Source organism: Pelodiscus sinensis, chromosome 25, assembly GCF_049634645.1.
Source record: "Pelodiscus sinensis isolate JC-2024 chromosome 25, ASM4963464v1, whole genome shotgun sequence".
In the NCBI taxonomy this organism is placed as follows: Eukaryota; Metazoa; Chordata; order Testudines; family Trionychidae; genus Pelodiscus; species Pelodiscus sinensis.
Window position 1 is genome coordinate 12,805,937 of NC_134735.1, and position 15,943 is coordinate 12,821,879.

Sequence of the window (15,943 nt, forward strand, 5' to 3'; positions counted from 1 at the left end):
GTTGTCATTTGCATTAGACTCCAGGCAAAACAAAAGGGCGTGGCCATTTATTTCATAAAGCTTGTGCAACAGGAAACAAATGACATGCTCTCTTCTGTTTTTATGACTCTATTTAATTACCTGTTTCCCAGATTTCCTGCCCAGAGGCTACTCCTTTAGCTTAACTTGTTCGCTCTGCCTGCAAGCCAATGTCCTTGGTGTCACAACACTCAGTCTGGCATGAGCAAGGTCAAATTTTTGTTTGCCTAGCTCCTCTAATTCTGCTAAGAGCAGCAAGTTACTCATTGACTTGCCTCCAGAGGAAGCTGTCCTGAATCTTCAGGTAAGATGGTTGCTGCCGGGGAGGTCACATTTGTCTGCATTCCTGCAGCTGCTAAGCATACAGATAAGGCTTGAGAGTGGTGTAAGGTAGAAACAGCATTCATATTGATGATAGTGAATGATTTTCCTACATTGGAGGTAACTTTACCGCAACCCTCCCCCATTCCTCTACTGAGAAGCTCTGAGCCAGGTCTACATTGTGGGGGGGGGCAGAGGTTGTCTTAAGGTATGTTTCGCCCCAATCCAAGACTAGAGCTCCTAGATGCTATGACAATGCTAATAATAAATAATATTTGTAATTAGTTAGCTCTCAGGATTGAGTAGCAATAAATGTATTTACTATTCCCTTGCTTGCAGTGTCTGATTATATTATATAGGACAGTGCTTTACAAACTTTTTTTCTCATGATTCAGTTGAAGAAAATTGTTGATGCCTGTGACCATCATTTGACTAGTGTGGGGGCTCCGGATGGGGCTGAGGATGAGAGCTTTGAGGTGTGAGGGGGGAGGCTGGCTTTGGGGTGGGGGTCAGGACTAGGGCAGGATGGGCTTATCTTCAGTGGCTACCTGTCAGCAGTACTAAGGCAGGCTTCCTTACTGTCCTGGCACTGCAGATTATGCTGCATCTCAGAAGTAGCCAGCAGCAGGTTCCTGGCCAATGGATGTTCAGAGTTAGTGCACAGAGCCCTGTGTACTCGCCCTCTCCCATCTAGGAGCCGGGCCTGCTGTTGGCCACTTCCAGGGCACAGTGCAGTCTGCAGTACCAGGACAGGCAGATAGCTGCCTTGGCACTCCCACTGGTCACCCTGCAGCAATGAGACCCAGTGCCTGACATTCCATGAAACAATATTGTGTCATGATCCTAAGCTTGAAAGCCACTGATATAGGAGACTGTAACTAGGAGGTATGGCCTAATAGTGATTCTGTCTCTGTCAAAACTAAAAACTAATCCAGAAGGGTCAGAAAGAATTTTTTTTGTCCTGAATAATTATACAGACTCAGTTAGAGGTTTAGTGGCAGCATAAACCAATTTAAATGCCCCTCTAGAAAAATTCTCAAAAACTTGTTAGGGCCAATGGGCAGTTTCAATTAAAAGAAGCCAGATGTTGACACAAATCCTTGCATGCAGCATGTATGAGTTTACCCATGTTTCTCTTTATATTATCCCTCATGTAATTTCTTTAGTCACTCATTACAGGTATTACTCCTAGTCTATCCCTGCCCAGGACCCCTTCCCCAATTATTTCTCTCACTCCCAAATTATTCCATACCTCATACTACCCTAACCTCCCCAAATTAACCATGCACGATCCCTAAAGTATCCACTTAGTATGCTTATTTGTCTCCTGCCTCCAAATTCCTCCAGCACACACAACCTTCCAAATTACCCCAAATCTCATCCTCAGACTGCCCCGCTCTCCAGAGTGCCCCATGTCCTGCTCCCCAAACTGCCCCTACTCCCCAAACTGCCCCATGTCCTGCTCCCCAAACTGCCCCTACTCCCCAAACTGCCCCATGTCCTGCTCCCCAAACTGCCCCTACTCCCCAGGCTGCCCCGCGCCCTGGGCCCCAAAGAGCCCCTCCTCCCATGCACCCGCCCCAGCCTCCAGCCCCCTCCTCACGGACTACAGGCCCCAGCATGCCTCGCGCGCCCATTCCCCGCAGCCTGCCGGGCTTCCGGCGAGGCTGGGACCTGGGCACGCGCCGACCGCACTCGGAGCTGGGGGCGGCCGCGGGGAGCGCGGGCCGGACTGGAGCCGGGGCGGGACCCAGCCAGGTGAGCCCGCGCCGCGCCCCCCCGGGCTGGGGGGGTCCCGGAGCTCCCCGCCCCCCCGAGACCTTCCCCACCCCGCCACATTGGGCTGCCCCCCCCCGAGATCCTTCCTCAGCCGCCCCCCCCGAGACCCTCCCCCCCGACCCTTCAGCCCCCCCAGATCCTCCCCCCAGACCCTCCTCCCCCCGACCCTTCAGCCCCCCCGAGACCCTCCTCCCCCCCGAGACCCTTCCTCAGCCGCCCTCCCCGAGACCCTCCCCCCCGACCCTTCAGCCCCCCCAGATCCTCCCCCCCGACCCTTCCTCAGCCAACCCCCCCCCCGAGACCCTCCTCCCCCCGACCCTTCCTCAGCCAGCCCCCCCCGAGACCCTCCTCCCCCCCGACCCTTCCTCAGCCAGCCCCCCCCGAGACCCTCCTCCCCCCCGACCCTTCCTCAGCCAGCCCCCCCCGAGACCCTCCTCCCCCCCGACCCTTCCTCAGCCAGCCCCCCCGAGATACTCCCCCCTGACCCTTCCTCAGCCAGCCCCCCCGAGACCCTCCTCCCCCCTACCCTTCCTCAGCCAGCCCCCCCCGAGATCCTCCCTCCAGACCCTTCCTCAGCCAGCCCCCCCGAGATCCTCCCCCCCAGACCCTTCCTCAGCCAGCCCCCCCCGAGATCCTCCCTCCAGACCCTTCCTCAGCCAGCCCCCCTCCCGAGATCCTCCCCCCCCAGACCCTTCCTCAGCCAGCCCCGCCTCCAGACCCTTCCCCATCTCACTGCCTGGGGCTGCCTCCCCCTCTCCGTCCCGGGACCCTTTCCCATTCTATGGCCCCGGGCTGGCCCCCTGTGTGTCAGTCTCCTTTTGCCCCAGAGCTTCCCCTCTTTTGCCTGTGCCTGGCTTCCCTCTGCCCCCCATAGCATCCCGACCGCTCCCCCCGTTCTCTGCTGTGACTCTCCCTCCTTGCTTGTTGCCTGTGTCACATTTTCTCTCCCCCCTCCCCCGCCCCTCAACCCTTCTTGTCCCTAGCTGCCTTTTGCTCCCAGGACTTCACTTGGCGCAGGATATCTAAGCCCCTGCTGTGCTTTGCTTTGCACGTATCTGTGCTAGACAGAATCCACAGACAAGCGGGGAGGAGGAGCCCTTTGCATGTTGCTGGAACCCACATTGCCCTGCATACGGAGTTGGGTTATCCCCTGGTTGTTGAGGGATGGCATATGCTGGCTTCTCAAAGCCACTGACCAGTGAGTTTCAGTCTTCCCTTTCTAACATGCTAACCTCTCTTATAGTAAATAGCCCAACACAACAAGGAAGGGTGGAGGGAGAGCAATTGTGGCATAATCTTAGGGGAGTGGTGTGTTGCTTTTCAAATTTCTCCGTCCCAGAAAGGAAGAAACCCTTATCTGTTTGTTTAAAATCCATATGGAGAAAAATCCCAGCATGGGTGCCTTGAGTCTATTTCAACACTTAGTAACCTGATTTTCAATCTTGCTGCATGTCCAGCAGTGCCCACTGAAGTCACTTGAGTTGGGAGCTAGTGCCTGACTATAGGCTTAAGAGCTTACAATTAGGCATACTATTTAAAAAAAAAAAACCTGGCCAAGGCTGCTGCTATTAATTATTACTGTATTATTATTGCTATGCTTCCACGTTCTTTTGATATAGTTAAGCGCACAAATTGTACAGCCTGGAACGACTCCACCGTTTGTAGTATCATAGAATTGTAGGACCGGAAGAGACTAAGGTCATCTAGTCCAGTTTCTGGCACTCATGCAGGAGCCTTCTCCTCCGCAAGACTGTTTCTACAACTTCTGCTGATTGGAACAGCCTGTTTGCTATTTCTTTGTCTGGTCTGTTCTGCCTTATTTCAGTTCTCATTTGAAGAGCATCGTTTCCTCACTTCCAACTAAATTTTCCTTTCCCATTACTCTTTATCTATGTAATTGAATTATTTGACACTAGTGCCTTGTGTTTGTCCAAGTGGAGGAGAATGAAGTCTTGAAGTACCTGTATGTAGACCTGCCATGTTAGCTGAAAAAGTATTGATGAGTTTACCTATTGGTATTTGGTATGAGTAATGTATTTTAGTAGTGGCCAGAAAGGGCTCTCATGATCATAGTCCCTACATTAAGGTCTTAAAATATTCCTTTTCTCAAACTTATCTTTTTAGTTTAAATGTTTGTCTTCAAAGGTAGGAAAGCAGCTGTGCAAATATTTACAGAAATACAGAGATATGGCCATTAAAAAACAACAACCCTCCAATACAATATAGAAGAGGAAGTGATTCTCAGTCCTCTTTAAAAAGTGAAAAGAAACCTAAGTAGGCCTATCAATAGACAGACAACACATGGATTTTAAATTTTAAAACTATAAACATCAGAGGCTTATCACTGGTAGATCTTGATAGACTCAAGTTTGTCTTGAGTGGGTGGTAAAGGGCAAAGCTTCCTGGGGCCCTATCTTGATGAAAGGGAAGTGTTTCTCAATCCTGTTAGCTGAATTAATTAGCTCAAGGTGATAGACTGCATTTTGGGGCTGATCTACATGGAAAAGTTTCACTGGTTACACTCTTATGGCTAAACTGAAATAACACTTCTTCTGCCAATATATTATATTCTAGTAAAAGAGGAGTTCTTATTTTTTAGTTCCTAAAAAATAAAAAATCTTAACTTCCTTCCAAAACAAGAGTTCAGACTGATAAAAACACTCTTAAGGTAGAATAAGTATATCTACAGAGTGGAGTTGCATTAATATCACTGAACTAATTGAAATGCATACCTTGGGTTATACCAAAACTTTCATTTGCAGACAAGGCCTTAACAGAGCTTTCCTAACACATTCAGGGTGTGTCTAGACTGGCAAGATTTTGCGCAAAAGCAGCCGCTTTTGTGCAAAAACTTGCCAGCTGTCTACACTGGCTGCTTGAATTTGCGCAAGAGCACTGACTTTGTAATGTACAAAATCAGTGCTTCTTGCGCAAATACTTTCCCGCTCCCACTTGGGAAAAAGCCCTCTTGTGCAAGACTACTTGTGCAAGAGGGCCAGTGTAGACAGGGAAGAACTGTTTTGCGCAAAAAAGCTCCGATGGCTAAAATGGCGATCGGTGCTTTCTTGTGCAAAATCGCGTCTAGACTGGCCACGGATGCTTTTGCGCAAAAGCATCCGTGCCAATCTAGACGCGCTTTTGCGGAAATACTTTTAACAGAACATTTTTTCCGTTAAAAGTATTTCCGCAAAATCATGCCAGTCTAGACACAGCCTCAGAGTTTTCCACTCTTAACGCATTGGATGAAGTGGGTTTTACTCTCAAAATCTCATGATTCTGTATACCACAGGACTACTTGTTGTTTTTATATTCAAATTTGTTTAAGTTGTCCACATTTAGTCTGAAATGTGTCCATCTAACATAGCTATGGACTTATTAGAAAATCCATGTTAAGATAGAAGCTATCATGGTGAATGAATATGATTGAAAGAATGCACATTCCTCTTGCCCCTCTTGGACAAACCTGGTTTATTTGCTATGAGCTATGGAGGAGAGGAGTCTCTCTTGAGAGGGTGGGGGAAGGGAGGGTAACATTAGTGGTAATGTAGATCAGTGTGGAGGGGCTTACACAGATGGGTAAAATGTAATTGCATCTTTGTTTCTGTGCTGCCTGATCAGTAATCTGTGATTACACAGCCTTCCACATCATTCAGTCACTAGTTAATTTGAACTTCAGTTTAATTTGATAATCTGAACCAAATCTTTTGTATTGAAACCAACCACTTTTATTTGTATCAAATTTGATTACTTTAGACACATTTAGGCTTTATATGAATTAGAAATTAGGAAATACTGAGGTTGTTTCAGACATTTGTTCACTCACTATACAAACGTCATTCAGTAAGCAATAAACCTCTTAAGGAAGACTTAGGTTGTGATGAAAGTTCAGATATTGTTCTCTATTGTTATTGACCTAAGTGCTGTTGCCCACCCTGACGTGGATGATGTATTCAATTGCATCCAACCACTTATTTCAAGCAAAACAATAGATAGAACCTGGATCTCAATGGGAGGAAGACCCCATGAATCAGTTAGGAAGCTGAATATGACTGATGGTGATCAAGGGCCTCATCCTGTGAGGTGCTGAGTGCTTCTATTGAAACCTGGAAAAGGTGCTTAGGGATGCTCAGAATTTTATAGGATCAGGGCCCTAATTTCTCTTTGTGGTGAGAGAGGTTCAGTATCTCCCTTCTGGGGTGGCTTTGAGAGTGTTCTTTTTTGTGGGTGGGTTTTAGAATGCTTGGAAAATAGAAACAAAAAACAGGACTATGTAGCACTATAAAGACTAACAAGATGGTTTATTAGGTGATGAGCTTTCGTGGGCCAGACCCACTTCCTCAGGTCAAATAGTGGAAGAAAATTGTCTCAACCATATATACCAAAGGATACAATTAAAAAAAATGAACACATATGAAAAGGACAAATCAAATTTTAGAACAGAAGGGGAAATCTGATTTGTCCTTTTCATATGTGTTCATTTTTTAAATTGTATCCTTTGGTATATATGGTTGTGACAATTTTCTTCCACTATTTGATCTAAGGAAGTGGGTCTGGCCCATGAAAGCTCATCACCTAATAAACCATCTTGTTAGTCTTTATAGTGCTACATAGTCCTGTTTTTTGTTTCAGCTACACCAGACTAACACGGCTACATTTCTATCACTATTCTACATGGAAAATAGAAGGCTGTAGGGCTGCAGCAGCTAAGTGCTTGGCTTTGTGTAACCAAAGTGTTTTCAGATGTCTATTTTTATCAGTTAATTAGTAGTTCTTGCTGATTTGTCAGTGCGCTGTGATGAGAACTATTTCCATTTCGTTTCTGCACACTGGGGGATCACATTTGTCAATTTGTGAATGGGCAGAGCGGCAGTCACACCTCTGACTGTTTCTAGTATGTAGGCATTTATTAACTCTTTCCAGAGAGGACTCAAAATCAGCAGTTCACAAACTTGTTCTCCAAATCCTTTGTGGTTTCCTCTCAAGAGACTACTCAGGCTTCAGCACTGTTAAAAAAAATTAGGTGTACAAGTACTTGGGAGTTCCATAATGCCTTCAGTCTGATGATCTCAAGTGTTTTAAAACTTGCATAACATACTCCATGCCTATGGGGCATGTAAATATTCCTATGATAAGCTGAAGCACATAGGTTAGAAGTGATTAGCTCAGGGCTAGGCAAGATGTGGCTGGAAGAGGGGGGGCTGGATCTGGCTGCTTTCCATTTATATCTTGTGGCCCATGCCACCAAATTTCCAGGCAGTGGCTCAGACATCAGGATCCTATTTAAATAACTCATGGCCCATGGTTACAGTCCTACCTGGCAGGGGCTAGAGCTGCGAACCTTTTAAATAGCTGCAGCAATCGACAACACGGTGATTGTGGGGCTCGAAGACACAAGTCCTTTAGTGTGTTTTTAATTCAAAGCCTCCAGCCCCAGACAACTGTGGGGGGAGGCTAGTCTGCAGGTCCCGCCCCTTCCGGGGGTGGAGCTGGCCCGTGACAACTTTCATTAAGTGGTCTTCCTGCAAAAATTATTGCCCATCCTGCACTAGCTGATGGTCATATGGCAAGCTGATGGGAAACTAGGAAGGAGAGAACCCAGATCATCTGACCCCTTGTCTTGTGCATTAATCGACTGTGGTATCTTGTCTGATCTCTTGGTTCTTGGAGAGTGAATGGGGGATGGACTAGATGATCTCTTGAGGTTTCTTTCTGCCCTACGCTTCTGATTCATGTTCTAGAGTTTTTAAATCGAAAGATGCTGTTCTGCACATAGATTTTCTGCTGACTTCAATTTGACCTGATGGGGGCTAGGATACCAAGATGGTAGGCATCTTTTGTACCCAGTGAAATTTTTGTTGACATGATAATGCGTATTTGAATGTTTACTGATGACTTCAAGTCCGTTCCAAACCACATGAGAGAAACTAATTGTGTCCTGATATTACCAGTGTAAGGAACATGTTTTATCTCTTAACTGGCAGGTATATTTATGTGAAGTAATGATGGAAAACAGTGACACAAGTGTGAAGGGGATGACAGTAGTGAACAAGTCCTTTCTTGCAATCAGGAACCTGCTTTTTGAAAGCAGGTTGGCTTTCTACAGCAATGTGGAGGAGAAAGGATTGAGTAAATAGTTTGCTAGCTTCGTTCTTTTGGATTTGTGCCTTTGTGCCTTATCAAACACGTTTAAGAACTAGGGATGTCAGGGTGTAGATGACTGCGTGATCAACAGATAAGCTTGGGCTTAACGGTTAATCCTGTCAACTACATGCATTTCCTCTTCCTCCCGTCCTCCCCCGCTGCCTCTGTATCAGAAGTAGCAAAGTGGGGGGAGGTAGCTGATGCTATGGGGAGTCGGCTTTTAAGCCAGCTCCCCATGAGCACCAGATTTATGGAGCCACTTGCTCTCCACCCCCAATGTTGTTGCCTGTGATAGAGAGGCAGCAGTATGGAGGGTGAAGGGGGGCAGGTGGGAGCCTGGTACACATGAGAAATTGACTTTCAAGCCAGCTCCCCACATATATTGGCTCCCGCGAGCTGCTTCCCCCCCCCCCCACCGCTGCTACCTTTCTATCAGAGTGGGGGGAGGCGGGAGCCAATACACTCAGGGAACCGGCTTTTAAGCTGGGGGGTGTGTGTGTGTCTGAGCTATGGAGCAGCCTCTGTCCATGGAGAACTTGGGCTCCCCATGGACAGAGGATGCTGCTGCTCCATGCTGCTGCTCTGTATCAGAGATAGCAGCGTGAGGTGGCAGGCAGAGCCGGTCTGCATGGGGAACTGGTTTTTAAACTGTCTCTTCTCGCAAACTGGCTCCCACCTGCCACCCCATGCTGCTGCCGTTGACACAGAGGCAGCAGTGCGTGGTGGCAGAGGGCTCCCCAGGAGTGCAGCCAAGAGCACAGTGGCTGCCGACCCCTCCTCTGGGGACTATCAAATAGTTGTGTAATTGCTAACATTTGATGTGGTTACACGACTGTTCAATTACACGCTCTCTAACATCCCTATTAGGAACTGTTTACCTAACAGCTTAATCGATTTTCAGTTAGACAGAGCCCTTGTCTACACTTGGGAATGCTGCAGAATGCAGCTGTACTGCTGCTGAGCTTAGTGAAGACACTACCTCACTACCTATGCTGACAGGATAGCTTCTGCCATCAGAACAGGTACGCCACCTCCTGAAGAGGTGGTAGTTACCTTGACAGGAGACACCTTCCCATTCACTGTGTTGTCTGTGCTGGGGGTTAGGTCAGTTCAACTGTGCTGCTCTTTTCCATACCCTTGAGCACTGTAGTTATGCCAACATAAATTGGTAGTGTAGACCTAGCCTTAGGCTCTTAAATGCGTAAGTAGTCACTTTTGAAATAGGACCCAGACTCCTAATCCATTTAGGCTTATTTACAAATTTTAACTCTTGCATCCGATTCTTCTCTTACTTCTGTTAGTCACTTGTGTTCACTTCCTGGTAAGGGATTCTTGTGCAGAGCCGAAAGAAATAACATTTGAATGAAATAGAACAAAAATGTGTTTCTATTTGAAAAGTATTGACTGTCCATAGGTAAGTGATCTGAACCACAGTAAACTCCCAGTCCCAGACTTTCCCCCAGCAAGATGCATTGTACTGCCCAGCCCCTGTTGGACAATATAGGCTCATATAAAGCCCATCATTTCATTAATAGAAAATGATGTGCACAAACCTTGTTATCCCAAATTAAGTTTCCCAAACACGCAGTGGATTAGATTAAACAAGTTTAACAACTTTAAAATAGATTTTAAGGGATTAAAAGTAATGAGGCATAAGATCAGAATCGGTTACGAAGCCATACAAAATAAAATGCAAAATAACCAAACTTTAACAAGTTAAGTGAATTTAAAGCAATAGGGTGTGTGTGTGTGGGGGGGGGTCCTTATCACATGTTCTGGCAATCTTGCTGGTTACATTTTTCATCCAGAACCCCTTTCTAGTCCATTGATGCTTCCTTTTTCAAATGGTGTCTATGCCATGAGTACAGACGAAGGAAGAAGTAATCTGGGGAGTTTGCTCCCCTTTCTTACAGTAATTCTCTTCTTGGTGAATTATCTCCAGCTAAGATTCAGGCAACTAAAAGTCTGGGATGGGAAACTTCCAGCTGTTTCTTTGCCTTCATGTAAATTTCTTGCTCTTATCTTTTTTCCTCCAAAGAATGGCTGCATACCCCGTGATAGTCCATTTGATTTTGTTGACAGGTGACTGAGAGGACAGTTTGCCTTTTGTCTCTGATGAACTAGTTTGTGCCTGCTCTTCTAAATTTAGAGCATATCTCAGCAATGTCATACAGTAGAATTGTGTAACTTTACATACAATGTTGCCCCACAAATTTTACCATATTTTACAATAATGATCAGCACAATTTGAGCTTTCAAATGATACTTCCTAACGCCTTCTCTGTGCAAAATCCATTATAGTTCTAAGGGTGAACATAGGGATACAGACTGCCACAGTTATTAGAAATATAACTAAAATACATTTATAAAGATGGTGAAATGTGTCAACCATGGTTCTGATGTGTTTCCAAGCATAGAGACCAACAAAATGGTTAGGAAGCCAGTGTAGCTGGCATGTTTTATCTTGATTCCTGAACTCTCTTCTGGGTTCATTGAAGCTGTAGATATGTAACATCAGGCTTTCTGTGTGGAATTGCTCAATGAGCAATGTGTTTAATGCTTTCCTTGGCAGCTATGTTTTACAGCTGAGTTTTGAAATTAACTGGTGGCTTCAGGCCACTGGCTTTTCTATTAACTTTCTGCACTTTGTGCTGGAGTAGCAGCAAAGGCCAGATCATGGAATACTAGCAGATTTACTTTGGGGAAAGTTCATACTTTCTGCCTCAGTATGATTGCTCGTTATAGCCTGAGTCCAGACTTTGCAGTAAATGTATCAATTTCTTTAGATGTGCTATTCAGTTACATTAAATATGTACTACCAATGAATGAGCTAAATTTTCCACTTCCTCCTAATACTAATTGTCCTTTAGTCAGCAAAATAATTAAGCACATATCAGAAAATGTATCTGACGTCCAGTGTTCCCTTGAAGTTGAGCGCTTAGGCAGCTGCCCAGAAGAGATTCAAATGCCACTTTGCTGATTAATAGAGCGCCCATGGCTGGCAGCAAGTATTTCTAGTGGTGCAGCACATCTGCACATGCCTTGGTGCATATAACAAAATTCATTCTGCACATGGATGGAAAAATTAGAGGGAACTTTGCTGGCCTCTCAGTCCTGGCTGCCTCTTTTTATACCACATTCACTGGAGACTGACTGCTGTTCTGTAATATGAAAGTATCTACCTTCCCTGGGGAGAATATGGGGCTTATGCAGAAATATCTGGTCGACTTCAATAATTAGTAATACAGAGAAAGCAGTGAATTTCTTCACTGTGACCTATTTAATGGGCTTTTTAAGATGTCTTGGAAAAGTCACTATGAATGCAATCCAGTCATTAGTTATAGAAAGTTATTATACGGAGGGAAATAATATTTGCAAGCACATCATAGATTTGGAAAGTAAAGCAAAATAATGATGTAGGATCCATTAGGCCTGGGTTCTGCTAGTAGTTCTGATGCTGACATATCATATCATCATATATATAGTAGCCCAGTGTCTGAGAGTCTGTAACACTGAAATGCTGGCTGTTCTCTCTGGGTGGTGCTGTTGCCTGAAATGCTGGCTGTTCCCTCTGGATGGCCCATGCTGCATGGGGAGTGCGGGGCCCAAACGGCTGCTTGCTCCCCTGCGGTGGCCCCGCTGAGCGGTGCAGAAGTCAGCCGAGTGCCATGGTGGGAGGCGAAGGAGGGCAGGGCGGTGATGTGCGGTGTGACGGCGGCTCCAGGCCCTGGCCGTGAACATCACCACCCCACCCCCCTTCGCCTCCCGCCGTGGCGCTCGGCTGACTTCTGCGCTGCTCAGCCAGGCTGCTGCTTGGGAGCAAGCGGCGCAAGCGACTGCTTGGGCTCCGCGCTCCCCATGCAGCACGGGTAGATTGGCAGAGGCCCTGGAGGTTTTTTGCCTTCCTCTGTAGCATTGGGCACAGATCACAGCTGAAGGACTCTCTGCATGTTGGGGCCTTCAAAGTATTTGAATGCTTCAATATCTTTGATATAGGTGAGAGGATTATTCTAAGAGGGGTGGTTGAGATTCTGTGGCCTGCATTGTGCAGGGGGTCAGACTAGATGATCATAATGATCCCTTCTGACTTTAAAGTCTATGAGTCTATGAGCCCCCCCGAGTGAGAGGCAGGAGGGGGAGGAAAAGTGAAAGAGAGAGGCAGGAGGCGGAGGAGAGCTGGGGGGGTGGGAAGCAGCAGGAGGAGGAGGAGGAGAGAGAGAGACCGAAGGCTCAGGAGAGAAGACCGATGTGGAGGAGAGACCTGAAAATCCTGTCTTATGATTGGCTAATTGGCTAGTTCTGTGATATGAGGCAATTCACTTTACCCCACACCTTTGTTTCCTCTTGTCCTGTCTGTCTTAATAAGAGACTCACTTCTTATATATTTTTGGGCTTCATCATTCTCTAGGACAGGTCATGCACAATCTCAGTCAGAACCATGTTAAAAATAATATGCATAATATGCATCACCGGAATGGGATTGTACAATGTCAGTGACTGATATTCTAACTCTTAAATCCCTGTGAAACTTGAAATAACTGTGTATACAGTTTTCAAATATTTCCTAGTATTCTTTCGTTTGATTACTTAGTCAAGTTTCATTTGTGTTTTTTCTACTTTCCTTGGGTCATCCTTTCTGTGTCATGGTGCGTTTCTTCATTTACTAGTTTCAGTCTGCAGTGTGGAGGCTTTCAGTATGATGTTTCATACTCTGATGGGAACATGTTTATCATTAGGTTTTCGTTACTTACAGTGAATATTCTTGCAAAGCGAGTCTTTTATGGCACAATCTTAAAATCTCAGTGTGGGAAAAAAAACTGTATAGAAATGTCATCTCTTCCCTGCTCTGCAAATTAAAACAGGAACCCAGGTAGAGAGAACAAAGATTTGAGCCTAAAAACTGTTAACATTTGTAACTAGCAAACAAATTATGGATTAGCTCCTTTTGAAGGACTTATCTGATTTGAGAGCATTAGTCTCTGGAAAAATTAAACCTTTTTAAACCCCGCTTTGCTGCTGCTGTTCAGACTCTTAATTGGTGAGTTTTGCCCTGCACCCCTTGCCTTGCTTGGTGAGTCAATACTGAATACCAGCTGCACCAACACCTATGGTGCTCTTGCCTGTGGCTTCAGTGACATGGAAAAGTGGAGTTGAAAAGTTGGCAGTCTGTAGTTCTGTGTTGGCAGTTAGAGGGGTGGAAAATAATCTTTGCTCAAAGCTCTTGTAGGGAAGGAAAGAACCATTCATTGTTTAGATTGCATTAATTTTTTTGTTTGGTAATTTTAATCTCTATGCAGGGCTGAACTATAGCTTTAGAAAGGCTTCCAATATATGAAAGAAAAATCTGATTGATACCAGCTATTGAAAATTATTCACTTCAATGTATAACTTGTTTCTAATGTTTGCAGTTGTGCAAATTATTAACTAGCAGACACATTTGATTGCAAATAGCTACTGAAGTCAGATTAGACTTCATTACAGCAGCCTCTTGTATGTCCTGGAGTGACTGTGCTCCTTTTTAATGTCACTTGAGGGGTTGTGTACACTTAAAAGGCTGTTGTGAAGACACTGTTTGCTGATGGGAGGGGCTTTACTTTTGGTGTAGGTATTACACCTCTCTCAAGAGATGGTAGCTAGGGTGATGGGAGAATTTTCTTGTATCCTTTGGTATATATGGTTGTGACTATTTTCTTCCATTATTTGATCTGAGGAAGTGGGTCTGGCCCACGAAAGCTCATCATCTAATAAACCATCTTGTTAGTCTTTAAAGTGCTACATAGTCCTGTATTTTGTTTCTTGTCACTTATTGCTGTCTTACCAGAGGCTAGATGCATTGTGCTCTCTGAAAGCACTTGGTTGAGTGATTGGGCAACAAAATGGCAAATGAAATTTCATGTGGATAAGTGTAAAGTAATGCACGTTGGAAAAAAATAACTATGTTACTTGAGGTGTTCACGAAAGCTCATGATACCATCTACATGTTAGTCTATAAAGTGCTACCAGACCATTTGTTTTTTTCTGTACAGACTAACTTGACTACTCCCTGAAGCATTATAATGTTGGTGGCTAATTTGTCAGTGAAGATTCTGCTAGTGAAACTGTCTAGTGTAGGCATGGCCTCAGTTAAGTAGGAAAGATAAATTGTGATGTTAGCACTTGGTGCCAGTAGTGGTATATTTTTACAGCCTAGATCTCCTAGTTTTCCATCAGTATGATTGTGTCTGAGTGCTGACTGCAGAACAGTTGAGTTTGAGAGAGTGCCTTATAGATCTAGCAGTCCCGGTGACTGTACTTACAAATATAAATTTACTTCTGTAGTTTACTGTTCCTGCATTATTGTTGTAGAGGGTGCTTGTGATTTTTTTTTTGGGGGGGGGGCACCTATGTTCCTGGATTGTTTTAGATCTTAAAACTAACCAAGGTGCTATACTTCTTCGATTTTTCTAGAAGAGCATTCCCTTAAAACCCTGCTGTATGAGAGCAGCATTAATTTCTTGGTAGCACTTATATGGGGGAACATTTGATTTAAGATCAGATATGCATGAAATGTCACTCTCAGGCCCTTCCTTGATCACTGAGACACACCTGCTTCAGGTAGCTGATTCATAATATTGCACGTTTAATCAGAGTTTCTATAGCAGCAAAGTCTTTGACAAGAGGGTGGAGTTCCCTGCCAGTTCACTGCTGTGTATTTTGGGTATTTTCTGGCCTATTTATAGATGCTCAGTGTGTTGTTGATCAGTCATGTTTATAAAGAATGTAATATCAAAGGGCAGGTCTACACTTAAAAAGCTGCAGAGCTTTAATGAAGATGCAACTATGCCAGCAAGAGAGCTTCTCTCCTCAGCATACTTAAATCACCTGGGCGAGAGGGGGTAGCTATGTTGACTGAGAAGCTTTCCTGTTGACATAATGTGGGTTAGATCAGTATAATACATCACTCAGGAGTGTAGACTTTTCACATTCCTAAGCAATGTAGTTATACCAATGTATGATAGTGTAGAGACCTGGCCTAATGCTTCTAGAAATTTCTAGCTTTTCCCAGTAATTAGCATGAGCAGTAGTTACTTGGATAAAGTGTCCATGGGGCTTCATAGCCTAGTAAACTCTAGAGCAGGGGTGGCCAAGATTTTGATAAGTGATCAAGGGCCACACTGAGAGAGGTCTGGGACAGTGAATGGGGTGTAGAAGGGAGCTTGGGATAGAGGACTGGGGTGCAGGAGGGCAAGTGGGGTCTGAGAGGGAGTTTGGGTAGAGGAGGTTATGATCTGGAGCAAAGGCTTGGGGTGCGGGGTCCAGGGAGGGGATATGGGTGCAGGAGAGGATTCTGGCCTGAGGGAGATGTGTAGGATGGAGTGCAGGGTCTAGGAGGGAGTTGTGACCTGTAGGAGGTAGGGAGAGTGGGTACAGAGGGTTTCGGTGGTGGTCTGGGGCAGGTAGTTGAGGGAAGCAGAGGAGATGGGATGCGTACTTAGATGGCTCCCAGCCAGCAGCCCTGCAGGAACCCAAGACAGGCTCCATGCTTGTCTGCTGGGCTGGCTGCTCCACATGGCTCTGCTTTGGCATGGGGAGAGGAGAATGAGGAGGCTTTGCTTACCGCCCCTGCTTCCAACAAAATTTCTCAGCTCCTGTTGGCTGGAAACTGGCCAATGGGAGCTGAGGAAGTTTGCTTGGGAGTGGGGAC

At 45.5% G+C, this 15,943-nt stretch overlaps 1 protein-coding gene across 5 annotated transcripts in view; it reads left to right on the forward strand.

Annotated features, from left to right (window-relative positions):
* Positions 1-297: 297 nt before the first annotated feature.
* The window catches only part of PHACTR4 (phosphatase and actin regulator 4), a 119,559-nt gene continuing 103,913 nt past the window's right edge, over positions 298-15,943 (forward strand). For 2 of the 5 annotated variants that reach the window (XM_075908592.1, XM_075908593.1), the window contains exon 1: positions 1,821-2,097. In XM_075908592.1, the coding sequence (XP_075764707.1) occupies positions 1,836-2,097 (262 nt within the window). In that variant the 5' untranslated portion in view covers positions 1,821-1,835. Of the gene's footprint in view, positions 323-1,820; positions 2,098-15,943 lie in introns of those variants that run through there. The other 3 variants (XM_075908596.1, XM_075908595.1, XM_075908597.1) reach the window with 3 other exon arrangements.